The sequence below is a fragment of the Neolamprologus brichardi genome, unplaced genomic scaffold, assembly GCF_056152115.1.
Source record: "Neolamprologus brichardi isolate AB-2024 unplaced genomic scaffold, ASM5615211v1 NODE_ptg000033l+_length_6344489_cov_1, whole genome shotgun sequence".
Classification (NCBI taxonomy): domain Eukaryota; kingdom Metazoa; phylum Chordata; class Actinopteri; order Cichliformes; family Cichlidae; genus Neolamprologus; species Neolamprologus brichardi.
The window spans coordinates 5,681,299-5,703,131 of NW_028270137.1; the positions used below are offsets into that span (position 1 = coordinate 5,681,299).

At 40.5% G+C, this 21,833-nt stretch overlaps 1 protein-coding gene across 1 annotated transcript; it reads left to right on the forward strand.

Annotated features, from left to right (window-relative positions):
* The first annotated feature begins 3,407 nt into the window (after positions 1-3,407).
* On the forward strand, positions 3,408-8,129 carry LOC148094653 (uncharacterized). The gene is made up of 6 exons (XM_087837467.1): positions 3,408-3,415; positions 3,461-3,583; positions 5,033-5,170; positions 6,455-6,570; positions 6,961-7,083; positions 7,238-8,129. Exons 1-6 carry the CDS (start codon positions 3,408-3,410, stop codon positions 7,486-7,488), a joined length of 759 nt encoding a protein of 252 aa, XP_087693593.1. The 3' UTR covers positions 7,489-8,129.
* Positions 8,130-21,833: the final 13,704 nt, after the last annotated feature.

A 21,833-nucleotide genomic window follows, 5' to 3' on the forward strand; every position in this document is an offset into this window, starting at 1 on the left:
TTGAGAAACACAAAACTTGTGAGATCTGAATGTCCTTGTGAGTCTCCACCTGTTACAGGTGGGTGCTGCCTGGACTGTCTCAAGACAGACCAGACCAGGTGCACCACAAACACTTCAAACCTCATTTCAGGACAAAAACTAAAAGAACAACATAAACAAGGAGAAAACTTGCCTTAGAAACATGCAGGGTTAGAGGAGACGGCAGCCATGTAGAGGTGAGCCTGTGTGAGTCCGTTTTCTTTTAGTGAACAACAGAAAAAAAGAAAAAAGAAAGAAAACTTACCTTAAAAATCTGTAGGGTTGTTTTCTCTGAGACATGTTGGAATCTGTAAACAGTTACTCCGAAAAGGATCCAGATGTTTCAAAATACTTCTCTGGCGAACGTTTCAATTCTGCGAACATAAATGCTGTGATTAATGGACTAAAAGTCATCGCTTCTCACCCCTATTTATGGATTCAAGGATCAAAGGATCAAATTGGTGGTAAGATTCTAAATATATGTGATGTCATAATCCTGTTAGTTTGGAATACACAAAACAATAAGCACAGTTGTACAGACACACACACACTCCCAAAAACTAGCCAGCCCTCATGAGGAGGTTGAGACGCCATCCAGGTGCGGGAAAGAAAGCAGGAAAAACCGGGAGCGGGCCGCTTCACTGCTATTTACATTAATGGACCGCCCCAAAGAAATCCAAACACGGAAATGCTTGCACACACATGTGATTATGCGCAGAGGTCCATCCTACCAGCCAACCTCAGATCTCCATGCAGGCACACATGAATGCACATACATCTGCACACATCCAGAGATAAACTCCCCCAAAGAAATCCGAACATGGAAACTTTTGCGCACACTGCACACACATTCAGAGTTCATAATGTACTGGTGAGTCTCCACCTGTTACAGGTGGATGCAACCTGGACTGTCTCAAGACAGACGAGACCAGATCCACCAAAGAAACTGCAGATGTGAGGACATGCGTCTTTTTGAAATATATAAAACAATAAACACGGTCGTGCAGACACATACACTCACACAGGCTGCGAAAGCCTAGCCAGCCCTCGTGATGGGGTGGACCTCCTCCAGGCCTCACTGCCTTCCTCTCCTGAGAGAAACCCTTTATAGAAGAGTTGAGAAAGACACAATTTGTGAGGTCTGAATGTTCTGGTGAGTCTCCACCTGTTGCAGGTGAGTGCAGCCTGGACTGTCTCGAGACAGACCAGATCAGCTGCACCACAGACACTTCATACCTCATCTCAGGAGAAAAACTGAAAGAACAACATAAAAAAGGAGAAAACCGACCTCAGAAACATGGCCAACATCTGTTTGATTAGACTAACAAATAATGGTTGACCATTTTCAGGTGCTCGCCTAACCTTCAGTAGTTGTTCGAGGTCATTGAAACGCTTAGGTTTTATATATCCAGTTTCCTTGGATTGATAATCTGTCTCGTATTGAAATTGTTCTTTGGTCAGTTTTGCCTGTTGCAGAATTTCAGGGTCGCTCTTGTTGACTTTAATAGCCACGATCTGTCTGTTTGCTCTGTGAATTGGTTAGAAACAAAACTGAACTTGTTTTGGTTTCTTTTGTAAAATGCTCTGAAAACATCTGGAAAGGGTTTGGGTTGGTGTCAGGTCAACGTCCGTTATGCCATAAAGTATAATGGGTGAGCGCTCGTATTATGGGTTTTGGGATCAAAGCAAAGCTACCACGTCATGAAGGATCGAAGCAAAGCTACCGCGTCACAAGGGATCAAAGTGATTCTGATGTATGCGCAGGCGCACACACACATGTTTGTTTGTGTAATATTGTTCACGCTAAATTTGACCGTAGGCAATTTAATATGAGTCAATCAAAGAAAATGTTAGTTTTGGAGAATTTTGAAATTACGAAACTGACAATTACGAGAATTTTTGTTCGTGTATTTTTTTTCTTTTGCATAACATGTCGAGCTTTTCTGTATATAGCCATGTCGTAGATTCCGAAGCAAACAAGAAATTGATGAAAATGTTCTATTTTATTTTAACAATCATCAACTGCATATGCAGGTTTCGTACGGGTGCTTGAAATCCTTGAAAAATCTTGGATATATTGTAGTGCTTCTATTTCGGATTTGGTGCTTAAAACGTCTTGAAACTGTATTTCATTCACCACAAATAACTATCTGATTGAATAGTTTTCTTATCAGATAGAGAAATAAAATGGCAAAGTCTAAAAGCAACATTTCTCTGCCTGGGCTGCCTTGTACCTCTGCACGTCAGTCTGTTTCAATGTGTGACCCCCCCCTCCCCGAAAAGTCGGGGGTGAGCGCACTAACGTGCCTGGAGGCCGTTTTAATGAGTGTTTGCTAGTGATGGTAAATTTGATTCTTTTTACTGAATCGAGTTTTAATGAGTCACTCACCAAAGTGAATCGGGTTTTTTGAGTCATTTGATTCACTGAGTCAGTTGACCAGAGAGTGCAAAAAATTTACATTTTCACTCAAACTTAATTTGTTTCTCTTTTCATGTAAATCCCACTGCTAAGATGAATGAATGAATTAAAAAAAAAACAACTATTTTATAGAGCAAAAAAGAGCAAAAACATTTCTAAAATTAAGCAATTTCCTATCAAAATTGCTTAATAAACATTTATTTTGTTTATTTGTATTTTATTAGTATTTTCCTTAAATGTGTTAAATATATATTTTCTCATCTAAATGTCCACTGAGCTGTGAGCCAGGGGGCGGTAATGCACCTTAACATTGGTTGCCAACCAAGAAGAAGAAGAAGAAGCTGTGAGCCAGGAGGGAGGGGGTGAGTGAGTGATTCGTTCGCTCGCTCTATGATTCAGCACAGGAGGGAGGGGGTGAGTGAGTGAGTGATTCGTTCGCTCGCTCTATGATTCAGCACAGGAGGGGGTGAGTGAGTGAGTGAGTGATTCGTTCGCTCGCTCTATGATTCAGCACAGGAGGGAGGGGGTGAGCGAGTCCTGAGTGATTCGCTTACGCTTACGATTCAGCACAGGAGGGAGGGGGTTAGTGAGTCCTGAGTGATTCGTTCGCTCTATGATTCAGCACAGGAGGTAGGGGGTTAGTGAGTCCTGAGTGATTCGTTCGCTCTATGATTCAGCACAGGAGGGAGGGGGTGAGCGAGTCCTGAGTGATTTGCTTACGCTTACGATTCAGCACAGGAAGGGAGGGGGTGAGTAGCTCAAATGTGCTGTTAGCATGTTAGCAGAGCGATGCTACTGTGAACCGAGGAGCTATTTTCTTGATGTGAGCTTCTACTCAGGGTTTTTTCTTCCAGTTCAGAGCAGAAATGCTTTTGTTAAGAAACTGGCTGTTGTTTTTCCCCCCCCACAATTTTAATTATAAGCTAGATATATTTCTACTAAGCGAATTAGTTTGCTAACAGAAACAGGGATGAGTCAGTGAGTCAGTTGGGCTTGTGAATCATGATTCACGAGTCAGTAAAGTGATTCTCGAGTATTGAACGATTCGTTCACGAATCGAACATCACTAGTGTTTGCTGGAAAACGAAAAATACAAGAAGGAGTCTGCAAGAAGGATTTGTACGTTTTCACTGTGGAGGAGTTTGCGTAAGTCCTAGTAAATCATTTTCTCCAGTGTGGACGTTACACATGCTAATTTTTAAAATCGTTTTTATTATTTTGCTAGCTAGCAAACTCGCGGGATAAATGATTGAAATGCACTCAGTGTGATGCAATACGGTGCCGCTATTCTAACAGTTAGTTATTGCAGGGTAATTTCTGGAATATGCTGTGAATTTAACCAAGATTACACAGCAGTAGCAGTAATGCGAGTTACTTCCCCAAAGTGAAAGCTTTAAACGTTAGCCCGATGCTTAACTAGCCAACTCAAGCTTTCTGATTGAAGGCTAAAAGCAGCGTTGTCACCAAGTAAACAGAATCTTGATTCTATTTTGGTGAATTGCTGCAGTTTTTTCAAGTATTAACTTGGTGCTTTTGGCAACCTTAGGGGGAAATAATGGTAATATGACTGATCCATATGGACACAAAGAATATAGACTTTTTTGTGCTACCGAAGTTCCGTGGCTTTCATTCAAAATCTGTTTATCGTTAAACAACTTGAAGATTATAATGGCTTCAAACTCACATTGAGGCCTGTGGGGCACTATCAGCCACTGAAACAGTAGACAAATGAATATTTCATACCTTAAGGCTGCCTGTTTATTTAAGGGAGATGAACAATACATTATAATTGTATATAATAATATCACAGATGATAGATTAAATAGGTTTTTGATAGATGCTTGTGCATTGTTAAAGTCTTATATGTTGAATTGATCTGAGTATGTCATCTGTTCAAAGCCTCTCCCAGTCAGTGCTGTTCTCTATGCCTGTCTTACTCTACATGATCTTTTTTAACATCAGCATGCTAAAGGACTTGTTTGGAAGAGACTGCTATTTTATACGCTAAAATATGTTTTTCTTCTGGTTGGTGAAAACACTTTATTATCCTCTAATAGATTTTTTAAATGCTTGGTGATGGTAGTACCCAAAACTAGCTGCATCAGGTACTTCCCTGTGTATTTGGAGAGGATCAGAAGTCCCAGGAATAAAAAAGCAACTAATTATTTACCTGCACAGCCGTACAAGTGGCTGACTGCTAGTTTGGTCCTCTGAGGCCGTGTCCTAGTCAGTGTGTCTCGCTAGATTTCTCTCTCTTCTGTTAATTGAGCATTTTTGTTTGTTTTGTGCAGTTCTGGTTAATAAGTGAAATTAATAAAAGCCGCAGAAATATTTTCATTGCATTTCTGTTTGTTCTGTACTTGCTAACTGTCAGTTCAGAAGAAAATGTAGCTGCTGTTTGCCAACAAACTCAGTTCCTTTGCCCGATAATTTCCTTCCAAAAAATGCCTACATATATATTTATAAGCTGAGTTATTATATAGCTGAATAATTATATCTTTCAATTAATAACTAATAATGTTTTATTTTAAATTTGTGTCTTTTAGCTTCTTCTGCTTATTATTGTTATCCATCCATTTTCTTCTGCTTATCAAGGACTGGTTTACCCGGGCAGCAGCCTAAGCAGAGAAGCCCACATCTCCCTCTCCCCAGCCACCTCCTCCACTTCTTCTGGGATAACACCAAGACATCCTCAGGCCAGCTGAGAGATATAGCCTCTCCAGAGTGTCCTAGGTCTGCCCTGGGCCTCTTTCTCCTTTTCTCATCAGCCTCTCTTCAACGTGTAGGAATAGCAGCTCTACTCTGAGCCCCTTTTGAGTAACTGAACTCCTCAGCCTGTCTTTAAGGGAGAGGCAACACCCTTAGAGAAAGCTCGTGTTTTTCATCTGTCAGTCCTCTGCTCACCTGTCCCCAAACTCGTAAACAAGAGAAGATTAAAGTCCTCCGCTTGATGCTGCAAGTCATTGTTTTTTATTGTCTTTTTCTTAATATATTCAGATAATTCTAAAAATATATGTACAACAGTTTGTTTATGCAGTCAGCATTTGTATATATACAGCAGTATTCTCAAACAAGCAACAGTGAACGCACCTGTGTGAGGCAAATTCCACAATCACAGTTCAATCAGTCCCCCCACCCTGACACTTTTTTCCACTTTAAGTGAGGAAATGGAATTAAATCTGACACATCTTTATCTTTTTTGGACATATCAACATATCTTTTTAAGGTTAAGAGAATATGGTCATCAGATTGGAGAAGCTGAACAATCAGAGCTGTGATAATGATATTTAAGGATATTTAAGGTGTGTTGACTGGTTCATAACGTCAGCTCATGTGAGAAAACATCCCATGCTAAAAGTTGCCGCTAGCTGCTGGTTGATGGTGAATTTATTGTGTGTTTCCACCGTCTGTACAGATGAAGAGTAGCAGAGCTGGAGATGAGGCAGGAGGAAAAGTTGACTCAGTTCAATTTCAGTTTATTTATATAGCGTTAATCACAACAACAGTCACCTCAAGACACTTTATACTGCAAGGTGGAGGCCCTATTGTAATACAGAGAAAACTAAATGATCAAAACAAGCCCTTTTGAGCGAGCACTTGGTGACTGTGGGAAGGAAAAACACCATTTTAACTGGAAGAAACTTCCAGTAGAAGCAGGTATAGGGAGGGGCAGCCTCTGAGGACTGGTTGGGGTTGAGGGGAGGGAGAAAGGACAAAGGACACGCTGTGGAAGAGAGCCACTCTATGAGCTGTTCATTCAGTTTGTGGTTTAGCTCGACTCCATGACGTTTCTGAACTAATGCTTTGCTCAGTTAATGTTGCAATGAATTATGGGTGGATTTTACTGATATTCTATCTTTATGTTGTCACCAAACACATCTACAGATTTAGGATTAGCTACAGGCTCCTCTACCCCTGCTAGCCCTTCTGTCCTGCCCAGGATGGCGCCCCTGGTGCCCCCTCATAAGGTCCAGCAGTCCTACTGTCCATCCAACAGCTCCTTCTCCCCTCTTACAGCCCCTATGGGAGCTCCATCTGTGGTGGCTACAGGCCTTACAGCTACAGCTACGGTGGCGGCTACAGCCTGGGAGGATACAGACACACACCTCACCTTGAGGACGTCCCCCCAGCAGGTTTGTGCAGCAGGCTGAAGAGATGGAACAGCAAGCACTCACATATTCATATGAGTACATTTAGTTGTTTTGAGAGGTGTACTCAACACAGGACAGTGGCTGCAGGTGCTAATTGTTTTGAGTTCAAAGTAATTAAGGCTGCTGTTGCAAAGTTTGATAATAGAATCTGAAGCTGGTAATGTTCAGGGCTGCAGTACACGTGTAAAGATGAGTCTGCTTGTATGACATCATATGTGCCTTTGTGTAACTCAGTGGCAAATAAATTGGGTACCATAGCTCCATATGCCATTAGTTACTTTACAAGTGTAAGGAAAAGCAGAAGGACTTGTTTTTGGTTAAGACCAGTTAAAATGATGAATGTCTTTCATTCAGTTTCCTTGCTTGGTTTAGACACTAACTGGGCGAGCGAGGAGGACGACCACGTGGTGGCCAGAGGAGAATATGACTTTACAGCTGCTTCTCAGGAGGAGCTTTCTATGCAAGCTGGAGAGATGCTCAACCTCGCTCCTAAAGGTGATGAGCTTTTTACTGGCTGCGGGACATTTGATTCTGAGTGCTTTGACCCAAAACCTTCTGTTTTTGTTTTCCTTATCTTAGAAATAACAGATGAGGGCTCTTCTTTTGTGTGAGCGTGCCCCATGTTTACAACTATCTCCCTCGTGTTTAGAGCTACAGCCCCGTGTGCGTGGCTGGCTCCTGGCCAGCGTGGACGGTGAGACCACCGGCTCGTCCCAGCAAACTACGTTAAGATCCTCAGCAAGAGAAGAGACCGCCGGGCCACAGATGTGGAGAGGCTCGCTCAGGCCCAGCAGGCGAACACGCAGGCACCCCAAACAACCTCAGCTGCACAAATCTGTGTCTCTCCTGCAGCCCATAAACGTACAGCATCTACCCGCATCATGTACAGTACATGAATGACCCGTCTCGTCAGATTCATTAGGCTCAGCTGTGTCCCCCTCCTGTGTTTCCTCGTTTCCCTCTGTGTGTATTTATAGTAGTGATGGCCAAACAAAGCTTTCTGAAGCTTGTGTTGAAAAACGATTCATTACTGGAAGCTTTTTAACACAGTCCTCTGTGGTGACATCTGCTGGTCAAAAATATGAAGAGCAGCTTGAATCTACAAAAAAACTGAACTGCTTCATTATGATTGCCCACTCTGCAGAGTGGAATTCACAATTGGACGTCACTGATCACGTGACTGTGGCCAAACGAATCGAGCATCGACAGAGTGCTTCTGAAGCGGTGTGTTGGTGTTTTTGACACACGCGCCGGAGCGTCAGCTTCAAGCGGGCCATCACTAATTTATAGCATTCGTCCTCTTGTGTGCGTTACTGGTCCGTCTGTGTTCCTCCATGCTGTTTTTCCTGCTTGTCATCGTGTTTTAACTCCATTCCCTCGTGTCCAGGTTTCTTATCTGGTTCTCAGCTTTCCCAGTTTAGGTTTTCCTAGTTTTGTTTCTCGCCTCCCTCGCCTTTGTTTGTATGTCACTCTCCATAAATAAAGCTCACTCACATCAGCAGTGCCTGCATCTTGAGTCCTCCATTCATATCTCAACACGCAAACCCTGACATTTATTGTGTAGTTACATACTGCTAGGAAGTGCTGACAAAATATGAAATTATGATGCTATTTATGTAGAGGCACAGTACCAACACAGAACAGCGGGGACACAGAACCAAAACCTAAGAACTAACAAAGACACATCAAGAAATCAAAGATTAATAAAACAAAACAGAAAACACTGAGCCAGCGACCCAGGACCGTGACATTCAGTTTCTCAAGGAGGAATCAAAGCAAACATTTGTTTCTTTTTATGAATAAGAGATTTCCTTTATGGGTTACATGATGGTGTAAGTTCCAGCACAGCTCATTTAGTGTGCAGAAGTGCTCCGAGGCCCCTATGAAACACATGATTGAAAGAATCTAATAAATTAGAGGGGTGCAGTAGCTGTAGTATGACTTTTTGTTCTCCTGCTGCATGACGACTTTACTTTTTTCTTTTTTTTGGTGGGAGGAAGTTGACATCTCAGTCCATTGTGACGTGCAGATCTTTGACTGGCTTATGAACTCCGTCAGGAGGAACTCAGCAGGAGAGGGAAACAAGGACCAACAAACCCGGCTTGGTAAAAAGGAACAAGAACAGAAAAAATCAACATCATTACACATCCCTGAGCTGTCATTTACACCACCTGTGGCGCTTGATTTATTGGTCACTAAACGTGGTGTGTGTTTGGTGCGTCACTGGCTGCGTGTTCTGTGTTATTTGTCGGTCGTGTGGTTTGGGCGTTGATATTTGACATCACAGCAGAGAGACTGGATGTGATGTCAGAACCCTCTAAATCGTGTAATTTACAGATATTTAATTCCAATGATTTGACTGCATTATTGTGTCTTTGAGTTATGACCCAAACTCTCTTTCAACTTTGTGAATAAATTCACGTCCCCCTGTGACCTCATAATTACACCACAGTTCAGATGGCATGAATGAGTCATGAGGTCACACCAACAGTGACAACATCAGCAGTGACATCACTAAAGTTGCCAGGTGAGTCCATAAATAGAACCCGTGACGTGGAGCAGGTACCGCCGTTTTGGACGATGCCACGACGCAGCTATAGACGCAAACGTGCGAGGTCTTCTCGCCCCGTTCGCAGACGCAGGAGAGCCCACAAGGCCTCGGGTGTCCGCAGACGTGGGAGAAGATACCGTCGCAGACATTAGACAATCTCAATAAACATGTAGGATGAACATCAAAATGTGGTCCAATCAATTTTTTTTTAGATAATATATGTTGTTGTTGTTTTGTGTGTGTTTGTTATCAATGTTGTAAAAAAAGTTAAGCTTAGTAAGCCATCAAGCACTGATTACTCGTAGAAGAGCACCAATAGGAGACAGAACTAATTAGAAGGTGTTATTATTCAGTCTGTACATCGAATAGAAGGCACTAACCACAAGGTGATCTTCAATGCATCTCTGTGTGAATGTGAACGGGGCGAGAAGACCCCCACTGACTGCATGTCTTTAGACTGTGGGAGGAAGCTGGAGAGAACATGCAGACTCCACACAAAGACCCCGGCCTGATGGGGTTAGGGTCCTGAGTTTGATACCCCAAACTGAACGCAGGACAGAGGAAGGGATGGGTGATGTTCATGTGTGCCCAGGTGTATGATGTGGCTCTTTGCGGTGACACAGTAAAAAATGTGGCTGTTTGTCTGTGACTGGTTGGCTGCCCCAGCCCTGGCCCTTCATGTATTTCAGTAATGTCTTTTTCTCCCGTCTCCTCCTCTCGTTTACATGTTTTGCCCTTGTGACCCATTCCTTCTGTCACGTGTGTTTTCCCCCCAGCCATCATGTTCTGTTTGTGCTTAGTTATGTCCATGTCTCATCTCTAGTCCTCTTTTCCCTCTGTATGTATTCACAGTGTACGTGTTCCTCGTCGGTTCGTCATGCTAAGTCTGCGTGTCTTATTCCGTCATGTGTCATGTATCACTCCAAATCTCACTGACTTTAACTAATAATAACTGTTTGCTGAGTGTTATGTCTAAAAGGTATTGCACAATCGCCTCTAGTAGAGGATCGGGTTTGTTTTCCACTGATAATGGATTTTAACATGACTGACCAATGATTGTGGAGCACGTCCATGTAGGATCTTATAAATACAACGAGCAAACTTAAATGTTTTAAAATGTTCAAAACTTAATATATTATATTTCTGAAGTATGACGGAAGGAAAAAGTTTCATATTTTAAAAAAATCCAATTTCATATGATCAAATTTATGTCAAAAAGTTCATATTTATTCCTCCTATGTCATGTGTGAGTACTGTAAATGTCATATATATCAGATGATACTGATAACCTAATGCTAATAACTATGCAGAGGTCTCTAGGCCTCGACTTTTATGGAGCATGTGAAGTTTGGGGCAGAGTGGACAAAGAAAAGTTTCTCAGCAGGTTCAACAGGTTGCTACAACACAGGCCGATGAAGTATTGCACTCACTCATCCAAACTGGCAAACATGTAACATACACCCTAAGACTGATCCTGCTTTTTACTCCTTTGCTATGATTTAATTTGATATTATGTAGCCTTGGAGATAGTTTGCATAGATTAGAATGTTAGATTCCTGTGATGTCATCAATGCCCGATGTTTTGTTTTAATGTCTTGTGATAGTTCTAAGTGCAGACAAAGTCAGAGTTCAAGTGAGTTTAGTCCAATTTCTTTCCCTTTTTTTTATTCAAATCAGGCAACAAAGTATCTCTTTTACAGTGACATAGTTTTTTCTTTCCCTTTTTTCCCCTTCCCTTCCTTCCTCTCCCCCTCCTTTTTACATAAAATATAATTACCATTATATAAACGATCATATATCTATGTCTATACATACACATTTATATACCTAGATAAGTATATACAAAGGAGGGGGAAAGGAGAAAAAAAACCCCAGAACAAACAACCCCCCCCCCCCCAAGAAAAACAAAAAAAAAACAATACACCTGCCAATGTGTATAATCTTGGAGCAGATATGGGAGGAGGCCATCCATCCCATCTATAAAGGGTTGCCAAATTAGGTAAAACTGTTTGACATTATCTCTCAGTGAAAATTTTATTTTTTCCAACTGTAAATGATACATTGTGTCTCTTAACAAAGCAGAATGAGTTGGGGGTATAAGGCGTCTTGCAAGCAATGTTATAAAACTCAGAGCACGAATTTGTTTATTATTTAAGTGTTTAACTGTAGCTACACCAAATAGTGCCATTACTGGGTCTGGGGGGTGGGGGGGGGGCTGTTTTTTAAAAATATCAGACAACGTTTTAAATATTTTAGACCAGTAAGTAGTGATATTAGGACATGTCCAAAACATATGTGACAATGAGGCAGAATTCTGGCCACATTGATCACATCTTGAGTCCGCACCTGGAAGCATCCTTGAAACCTTCAATTTAGACAGATGGAGCTTATGCAGGACCTTAAATTGTAGTAGTTGGAAAACGCAGAGAAGACAATTTCCCAGTATGGCTTCTTATGTGTGCACTTTACAATTCTTCTAGTTCCTCCTGTTCTCTTTTTCTAAAACACATTTTCTCTGTAATGCAGGTGGTGATTAAGCATGTTGCTCAGTTTTTAGTCAGCTACCTACCAGTGGTAAGAAATGTTTGTCTTTTTCTGTTGTTTTCCCCCAACGTGTTCCTCAAACAGCCTAATGTTTGAACACTGACCTTGATGTTCTGCTTCTTAATGGTAAAATGACCGAGATTCCCAAGGAGGTGGCAATGCTAATAAAAGTGGGGGCAGGACCAGAGGCTACGAGCAGCAATGTGACGCCCGCATAAAACGACTGGTATGACTTGGAAGACGAACTCATTATGGTCTTTGAAAGGCCAAAAAAACATAGACTTGGAAGCCTACCTGGCAAACAGAAGAACCTTTGTGCACGAGAGGGAGGTTAAGGTCAGCGAGTGGCAAGATAACATGCAGCTCTTTAGACTTATAGTGCGGCTCCACGTGGTTTGGGAAAAGTATTTAGCTGAAGTGTATTTTATTTATATTAGTTCTTTTTTAACTTGTAGTTCTAAATTAGAAGATTATTGTGATATTGAAATATAAAAATAAAAGTATGGTAAGTATGACTGCACAGGGGCTTTGTGGCCTGGCTGCAGAAGTCACTGGATAGAAAGCTGCTGACGTTTCACTGCATCCTGCACCAAGAGGCATTGTGTGCACAAACCTTTCCTGTAGAATGCACAGAGGTCATAAATGTTGTCATTCAGATCATCAATAAAATAATGGCAAAAGGTTTAAATGCTCTCCACCTCATTACTGGATGAGGTGGAGAGCATTTAGCCTGATCTCCTGCTGTATGACAGAGTCCTGCTGTCCAGAGGAGAGGTGCTGAAACTCTTTGCTCCATGTAAGATAAGATAAGATAACTCTTTATTGTCATTGCACAGTCATACATAGTACAGTAGTACAATGAAATTGGAAAATGTCTGGGAGAGGTGAAAGTTTTCATGAGCAGCAAAGGGCTCGCCTTTTCTGCGCTGGAACAGCCAGAGTGGCTGAAAAAGCTGCACTTTGTGGACATTACAGCGAACCAGAAGAAGCTGAATACAAGTCTTCAGGGGAGAGGAGGCACAGCGTTACACATGCTGGAGGAGGTGTTAGCGTTTGAGTGCAAACTGACAGTTAATAAATTCAGAGCATTTGCAGTCTGCAATCACCACAGTTATTTGGGAAATAATTCCACGAGTTCAGAGAGGAAAAACCCACATTATCCTTCCCCATCACTGCCCTGACCATCGATCCATCCCTGTTAAATGTGACTGGATTTTCAGGTGATACTGAGAACCTTGTTTGAAACATGGAATGCCATCCCGACACATAAACATGAAGAAATATGCATTTGGAGTCCTGACGATCTTCAGATCCACATACGTATGTGAGCAGCTGTTCTCCACCATGAACTGTGTTACAAACAAACACAGCTGACGCCTCACAGACGACAGCTTACAGTCCTGCGTAGATGAAAGTGACTTTGTAACTTGTAACTGTAAATTAAATGTGTAAGTGATATTTATATAGGTGTAAACTTATACACAGCTTTATGCCTTGTTGCTGTTTTAGAAAGAGTTAAAAAATGAATGTCCACTATTTAAACCTTTTGAATGCAGGATATTTTATTAAAGCAATTTAGCAGGAGGGGGAAAAGCCAGCTCACATACTATGATCACATAATGAAATCACTTAATACTCATCTAATTAACCCACTCTTAGCTAATGTTGATCTTTTGAGGAGAGAGATTGAGGAGAGAACGGGCACATCCATGCCTGAAGAGGCCCTTATCTCTGTTTTGCATCCCTGCAACTTCAACACTCCAGGGATTCAGTTGAAATCCAAATCCTCTCAAAGTTATATTTCAAAAAAGAGCAGAGAAAAAGCCAAAAAATACAAAACCCAAGTGTAAGTGTGCAGTTCAGACAGCAGCTGATCTCTGGGCTCTAGAGTCTGACCAATTTGGTCACATTTGCGGCCAAATTTCTCACTGGTGCGACTAATAAAATCCTAGGTCGCACCAGCGACCAGCCGTTCAGTACATTAAAAAAAAGTCTCTGCGATCTGAAAGTCTCCGTATCACTCCCGTATCATCACTCCCCGCCTGGCGCTGACTACAGCAGAGTACCTGGCCTACCAGTGTGAGAAACATGTGCTGGTCATCCTCACTGACATGAGTTCCTACGCTGAAGCTCTGAGAGAGGCACGACTGCTTTTACTTTCTTTGGCTCATGTTTAGGTGTTGTTTGTCAAAATAACATCAGTGTAAAAGCCAAATCCCAATGAGTCACAACGTTGTAATATAATGGTATTCAGGGCTCTAGAGTGCGACCATATTTTTCAATGATGCGACTAAAAAAGATCTTTGGTCGCACCGGTGTGACCAGCTGTTCAAAAACGTAAACACAGAGCCGACGCATCACAATCAGCTTTCTCGACTTTCTCACACGGACACGCCGTCGCGGCTGAAAGCCGACAGCTCGCTGACTCTGATACGTCGGCGCGTCGGCGCTTTGTGTTTCCGTCTTTTTTGCGCTCGATTCTGAGCTGCAGGTTTTATCTCTCTAACCAAAAATACTGTATGCCTATATGACATCATACTGTATGCCTTATATGACATAATACTGTATGCCTACATGACATCTTACTGTTCTTTTAAGAGTCAAGTTCTTGCATGAATCGGACCAATAATACAGACTTGTAATGAATGCTCTTCCTTACCAGTGAGTCCTGAAGTTCTTCAGTTCTTGCTTCAATCAGAGGCATCTTATTAACACATAAATCAACGATTCCCCGAACTATTCAAAATAAAGAATTCCCAAAATTGGAGCACTAAGTAAAGAGGAAAACCAGAAGTTTTTCAATTTGAGGGGTCTCTACTTGAAATGTTCTGCAAGTGAACCATGTTAACTAACGTTTGCTTCAAAGTGTCTAATTGTTGTAAACTCATATGCAAGGTTACTTTGAGTGGGTGCACTTAGGAATAAAACCACCGTCAGTGCCTCCATTCAAAGTGATCTTGATATGAAACATAGAACTCAATTTGATAGACCTAGCATGGAGGGTCAGGTAGAATTTGTAGCAGTCGATGAGCGTGTCTATTTGAGATGTTCTTTAAGTGAAACATATAATCTAAAGTTTGCTTCAAAGTGTCTAATTGTTGAAAACTCATATGGAAGGTCACTTTGAGTGGGTGCACTTAGGAATACAACCACCATCAGTGTCTCCATTCAAAGTGATCTTGATATGAAACATAGAACTCAATTTTTTAAATGTAATCAGGTAGAATTTGTAGCAGTTGTTGTGTACAACTGGTCCAAGCAGATGCACTTACTGAATTCAAGAGACAAGTTCTTGCATGAGTTGAACCAATAATACAGACTTGTAATGAACGCTCTTCCTTACCAGTGAGTCCCGAAGTTCTTTTGGAATATCCTGTATTGTCTGTGTTTCCAAATCCATGAGGGATACCTGGACATGAGTCTCCTTTTATATGAACTCAAGACTCCTCTTGTGGTCCCACCCACATTTAAATTAACGGGATTCAATCATGAAACTAATGGATCGCTAACGACTGTTGTAGCACCCCATTGTATTTTGATGTCATCTTTTGTCTCCAGTCGCTGTTGAAGGTTTCGTGCGGTTTTAATCAGAGGCATCTTATTAACACATAAATTAATGATTCCCTGAGCTATTCAAAATAAAGACTTCCCCAAATAGGAGCACTAAGGCAAAAGGAAAACCACAAGTGTTTCCATTTGAGGGGTCTCTACTTGAGATGTTCTGTAAGTGAACCATGTTAACTAAAGTTTGCTTCAAAGTGTCTAATTGCTGTAAACTCACATGCAAGGTCACTTTGAGTGGGTGCACTTTGGAATTCAACCACCATCAGTGTCTCCATTAAAAGTGATCTTGATATGAAACATAGAACTCAATTTGATAGACATAACTTGAAGGGTCAGGTAGAATTTGTAGCAGTTGTTGTGTACAACTGGTCCAAGCAGATGCACTTACTGAATTCAAGAGACAAGTTCTTGCATGAGTTGGACCAACAATACAGACTTGTAATGAATGCTCTTCCTTACCAGTGAGTCCGGAAGATCTTTTGGAATATCTTGTGTTGTCTGTGTTTCCAAATCCATGAGGGTTACCTAGACATGAGTCTCCTTTTATATGAACTGAATACTCCTTTTGCAGTCCCACCCACATTTAAATTAACAAGATTCAATCATGAAACTAATGGATGGCTAACGACTGTTGTAGCACCCCATTGTATTTTGTTGTCATGTTTTGTCTCCAGTCGCTGTTGAAGGTTTCGTGCGGTTTTAATCAGAGGCATCTTATTAACACATAAATTAATGATTCCCTGAACTATTCAAAATAAAGACTTTCCCAAATAGGAGCACTAAGGCAAAATGAAAACCACAAGTATTTATACACCACCAAATCAAAACAACAGACCTTACAATAAAAAAAAAATTCAGAGAAAAACCCAACAATCATATGACCCCCTAAGTTTTTAAAATATCCTTAATACAGAACATATATAAGTCATATTTGTCTGTGATAGCAAACTATGGTTTCCCATATGTCATTCATCAGTTAAATTCCTCACTTATAGCATTTAACTTGGGTTAAAAAATAATGACTTAACTCTATAATGATATTTTCATGACTACTGAGAAAAGGACCTTAACCTGAAAAATTAGCACTTACTTTAGTGTAAGTCAGTGAAAGTTAGATTAATTATGTTATGATTAAGTCATGAGTGTTAGTGGTAAATTTCAGACTTACGTAATAAATTATATAACATAAACTGTAATAGGATTTTATGATTTTTGTAGTTATCTTAACGTGAAAGCTGATATATTGTTCACTGATACTGTTGTATACTTGATAGGATTTATTATGAACCAAACTGTGTTTTAATGCAATCTTTGATTGTCTTTTTTTACTTGCTGAGTGGTTTCAAACTATAATGCCTTTCTTTCTCTTTTGACATGTTTCAGCGTTTTTTGATGCAGCTGCAGACAAATATTTATTTTAGAGTCTCCGAACAATTCACCTCAATTTCAATATACTAGTGCCTGCTGAGTTTCACACCTACAGTTTCACCTTCAAGTCTGTGTGTCTTCCACTTTCTTTCTCTTTGTCTCTTAAACTAATTTGCATACTCACGCACACACACACACACACACACACACAGATTCTTATCTGTGGGAATGTTACGTGGCAAAAAACGTGGTATTTTGGCCTTATATTCTTTGTGAAAACTCTTCTTTCAAAAAACCCCCAAAACTGTGCTATACACAATTTTCTCAACACCATGGACAAAACAAAAAACAAAAAAAAAACAACTTAAGCAAATGCATAAATTAAAGCTATATTTTCTTGAATAGTCTTTTGAATGTAGGTTAGTCTTATGATTGTAAAGAGACTGTCAGCTTAGCTGCTTTGTAATTCTCTTGTTTGAATCCCTCAGCAGCACGCTTAAAAACTGTGAGGTTATGAATCTCTCCCTCTCTTTTGTTGTGTGTGTGTGTGTGTGTGTGTGTGTGTGTGTGTGTGTGTGTGTGTGTGTGTGTGTGTGTGTGTGTGTGTGAGACAGAGAGAAAGAGAGAAATGGTGTTTAACAAATCAGATCACATCCAATACCACTTTGCAGGAATGGAGACCACAGAGGAAAGAAGGATGAAGAATGGTGAACGATGGAAAGCTCCATACTGTTCTCATGAAAATGTCTCAAAGAGAAAACTGACAGAGGTCATAAAACTGGTTTCACAAGGCGCAATGTTAGCCGGAGACAACAAACTGCTGGCAAATTTACCATAATGTGATATTAGCCACAATGTTTTTAATTAGATGACAGTTTAAAGCCAAGGATGGAACTTTCTTGACATCTCAACCAAAGGCCACCGGTGTGCTTGTCCCCTCTCTGCTCTCACTCATAAGCCCCTTTCAACAAACGTATGAAACCTGTGCAGTGCTAGGAAGGTAGCCTCAGAGTATGTCATTTCCTCGTTTTACTTTCAATCATGGTCATCGAGTCTCTGACAATAAGAAAATGTGTTTACATCATTTTTATAGATCCCATAAATAATTGTGACTATATTACAGAACAGCACTGTTCACAATAAGTGTAACGTAATGAAGGAGAAGGTTATGTTAACAAGAAGATTTGTAAAAGAAATCAGCAATTACTTGTTTTAGACCAGGGGTCTCAAACTCGCTGCGTCCCACATCACCCCTACTTGTATATTGATGTGAAGAAATATAATGCAATTTGGCCCTTGAACTTTTTTTGTTAGAGAGGATTTGTTTGTTGTTGAGTGCAATGGTAAAATAAGTTCTTAAAAAGCAAAAAATTATTTAATATGAAGACAATGTGAATAACATGTTGAGGGATTGGCTGTGTTAGTTGACATTAGACAATCTCAATAAACATGTAGGATGAACATCAAAACTGTGGTCCAATCAAGTTTTTTTTAGATAATATATGTTGTTGTTGTTTTGTGTGTGTTTGTTATCAATGTTGTGAATAAAGTTAAGCTTAGTAAGCCATCAAGCACTGATTACTCGTAGAAGAGCACCAATAGGAGACAGAACTAATTAGAAGGTGTTATTATTCAGTCTGTACATCGAATAGAAGGCACTAACCACAAGGTGATCTTCAATGCATCTCTGTGTGAATGTGAACGGAGCGAGAAGACCCCCACTGACTGCATGTCTTTAGACTGTGGGAGGAAGCTGGAGAGAACATGCAGACTCCACACAAAGACCCCGGCCTGATGGGGTTAGGGTCCTGAGTTTGATACCCCAAACTGAACGCAGGACAGAGGAAGGGATGGGTGATGTTCATGTGTGCCCAGGTGTATGATGTGGCTCTTTGCGGTGACACAGTAAAAAATGTGGCTGTTTGTCTGTGACTGGTTGGCTGCCCCAGCCCTGGCCCTTCATGTATTTCAGTAATGTCTTTTTCTCCCGTCTCCTCCTCTCGTTTACATGTTTTGCCCTTGTGACCCATTCCTTCTGTCACGTGTGTTTTCCCCCCAGCCATCATGTTCTGTTTGTGCTTAGTTATGTCCATGTCTCATCTCTAGTCCTCTTTTCCCTCTGTATGTATTTACAGTGTACGTGTTCTTCGTCGGTTCGTCATGCTAAGTCTGCGTGTCTTATTCCGTCATGTGTCATGTATCACTCCAAATCTCACTGACTTTAACTGATAATAACTGTTTGCTGAGTGTTATGTCTAAAAGGTATTGCACAATCGCCTCTAGTAGAGGATCAGGTTTGTTTTCCACTGATAATGGATTTTAACATGACTGACCAATGATTGTGGAGCACGTCCGTGTAGGATCTTATAAATACAACGAGCAAACTTAAATGTTTTAAAATGTTCAAAACTTAATATATTATATTTCTGACGTATGACGGAAGGAAAAAGTTTCATGTTTTTAAAAAAATCCAATTTCATATGATCAAATTTATGTCAAAAAGTTCATATTTATTCCTCCTATGTCATGTGTGAGTACTGTACTGTAAATGTCATATATATCAGATGATACTGATAACCTAATGCTAATAACTATGCAGAGGTCTCTAGGCCTCGACTTTTATGGAGCATGTGAAGTTTGGGGCAGAGTGGACAAAGAAAAGTTTCTCAGCAGGTTCAACAGGTTGCTACAACACAGGCCGATGAAGTATTGCACTCACTCATCCAAACTGGCAAACATGTAACATACACCCTAAGACTGATCCTGCTTTTCACTCCTTTGCTATGATTTAATTTGATATTATGTAGCCATGGAGACAGTTTGCATGGATTAGAATGTTAGATTCCTGTGATGTCATCAATGCCCGATGTTTTGTTTTAATGTCTTGTGATAGTTCTAAGTGCAGACAAAGTCAGAGTTCAAGTGAGTTTAGTCCAATTTTGATCCAGTTTCTGACATGTGGTCAAAATCTTGGCCGACCTTTACCACACCACGTGCTGTGGGTGTGCGTAAATATCTAGGTGAGTAAAGTCCTTTACCTGTTAAATTCAATTTGTTTTGTCTCTTAGTAGAGGACTTTGAAGAAAAATACGAAGAGCAGGATAAGCTGGGTGAAGGAGGCTTTGAAAGAGCCACATCATACACCTGGGCACACATGAACATCACCCATCCCTTCCTCTGTCCTGCGTTCAGTTTGGGGTATCAAGCTCAGGACCCTAACCCCATCAGGCCGTGGTCTTTGTGTGGAGTCTGCATGTTCTCTCCAGCTTCCTCCCACAGTGTAAAAACATGCAGTTAGTGGGGGTCTTCTCGCCCCGTTCACATTCACACAGAGATGCATTGAAGATCACCTTGTGGTTAGTGCCTTCTATTCGATGTACAGACTGAATAATAACACCTTCTAATTAGTTCTGTCTCCTATTGGTGCTCTTCTACGAGTAATCAGTGCTTGATGGCTTACTAAGCTTAACTTTAACATTGATAACAAACACACACAAAACAACAACAACATATATTATCTAAAAAAACTTGATTGGACCACATTTTGATGTTCATCCTACATGTTTATTGAGATTGTCTAATGTCAACTAACACAGCCAATCCCTCAACATATTATTCACATTGTCTTCATATTAAATCATTTTTTGCTTTTTAAAGAACTTATTTTACCATTGCACTCAACAACAAACAAATCCTCTCTAACAAAAAAAGTTCAAGGGCCAAATTGCATTATATTTCTTCACATCAATATACAAGTAGGGGTGATGTGGGACGCAGCGAGTTTGAGACCCCTGGTCTAAAACAAGTAACTGCTGATTTCTTTTACAAATCTTCTTGTTAACATAACCTTCTCCTTCATTACGTTACACTTATTATGAACAGTGCTGTTCTGTAATATAGTCACAATTATTTATGGGATCTATAAAAATGATGTAAACACATTTTCTTATTGTCAGAGACTCGATGACCATGATTGAAAGTAAAACGAGGAAATGACATACTCTGAGGCTACCTTCCTAGCACTGCACAGGTTTCATACGTTTGTTGAAAGGGGCTTATGAGTGAGAGCAGAGAGGGGACAAGCACACCGGTGGCCTTTGGTTGAGATGTCAAGAAAGTTCCATCCTTGGCTTTAAACTGTCATCTAATTAAAAACATTGTGGCTAATATCACATTATGGTAAATTTGCCAGCAGTTTGTTGTCTCCGGCTAACATTGCGCCTTGTGAAACCAGTTTTATGACCTCTGTCAGTTTTCTCTTTGAGACATTTTCATGAGAACAGTATGGAGCTTTCCATCGTTCACCATTCTTCATCCTTCTTTCCTCTGTGGTCTCCATTCCTGCAAAGTGGTATTGGATGTGATCTGATTTGTTAAACACCATTTCTCTCTTTCTCTCTGTCTCACACACACACACACACACACATACACACACACACACACACACACACACACACACACACACACAACAAAAGAGAGGGAGAGATTCATAACCTCACAGTTTTTAAGCGTGCTGCTGAGGGATTCAAACAAGAGAATTACAAAGCAGCTAAGCTGACGGTCTCTTTACAATCATAAGACTAACCTACATTCAAAAGACTATTCAAGAAAATATAGCTTTAATTTATGCATTTGCTTAAGTTGGTTTTTTTTGTTTTTTGTTTTGTCCATGGTGTTGAGAAAATTGTGTATAGCACAGTTTTGGGGGTTTTTTGAAAGAAGAGTTTTCACAAAGAATATAAGGCCAAAATACCACGTTTTTTGCCACGTAACATTCCCACAGATAAGAATCTCTGTGTGTGTGTGTGTGTGTGTGTGTGTGCGTGAGTATGCAAATTAGTTTAAGAGACAAAGAGAAAGAAAGTGGAAGACACACAGACTTGAAGGTGAAACTGTAGGTGTGAAACTCAGCAGGCACTAGTATATTGAAATTGAGGTGAATTGTTCGGAGACTCTAAAATAAATCTGAGTCTCAGCTGCATCAAAAAACGCTGAAACATGTCAAAAGAGAAAGAAGGGCATTATAGTTTGAAACCACTCAGCAAGTAAAAAAAGACAATCAAAGATTGCATTAAAACACAGTTTGGTTCATAATAAATCCTATCAGGTATACAACAGTATCAGTAAACAATATATCAGCTTTCACGTTAAGATAACTACAAAAATCATAAAATCCTATTACAGTTTATGTTATATAATTTATTACGTAAGTCTGAAA

Excerpts from the sequence above, each read along its gene's own strand:
- LOC148094653 (XM_087837467.1), top strand. Across the intron at positions 5,171-6,454 it reads GCCTCTCCAGAGTGTCCTAG|CCCCTATGGGAGCTCCATCT; the intron begins GTCTGCCCTGGG and ends CCCCTCTTACAG. Across the intron at positions 7,084-7,237 it reads GCTCAACCTCGCTCCTAAAG|AGCTACAGCCCCGTGTGCGT; the intron begins GTGATGAGCTTT and ends CCTCGTGTTTAG.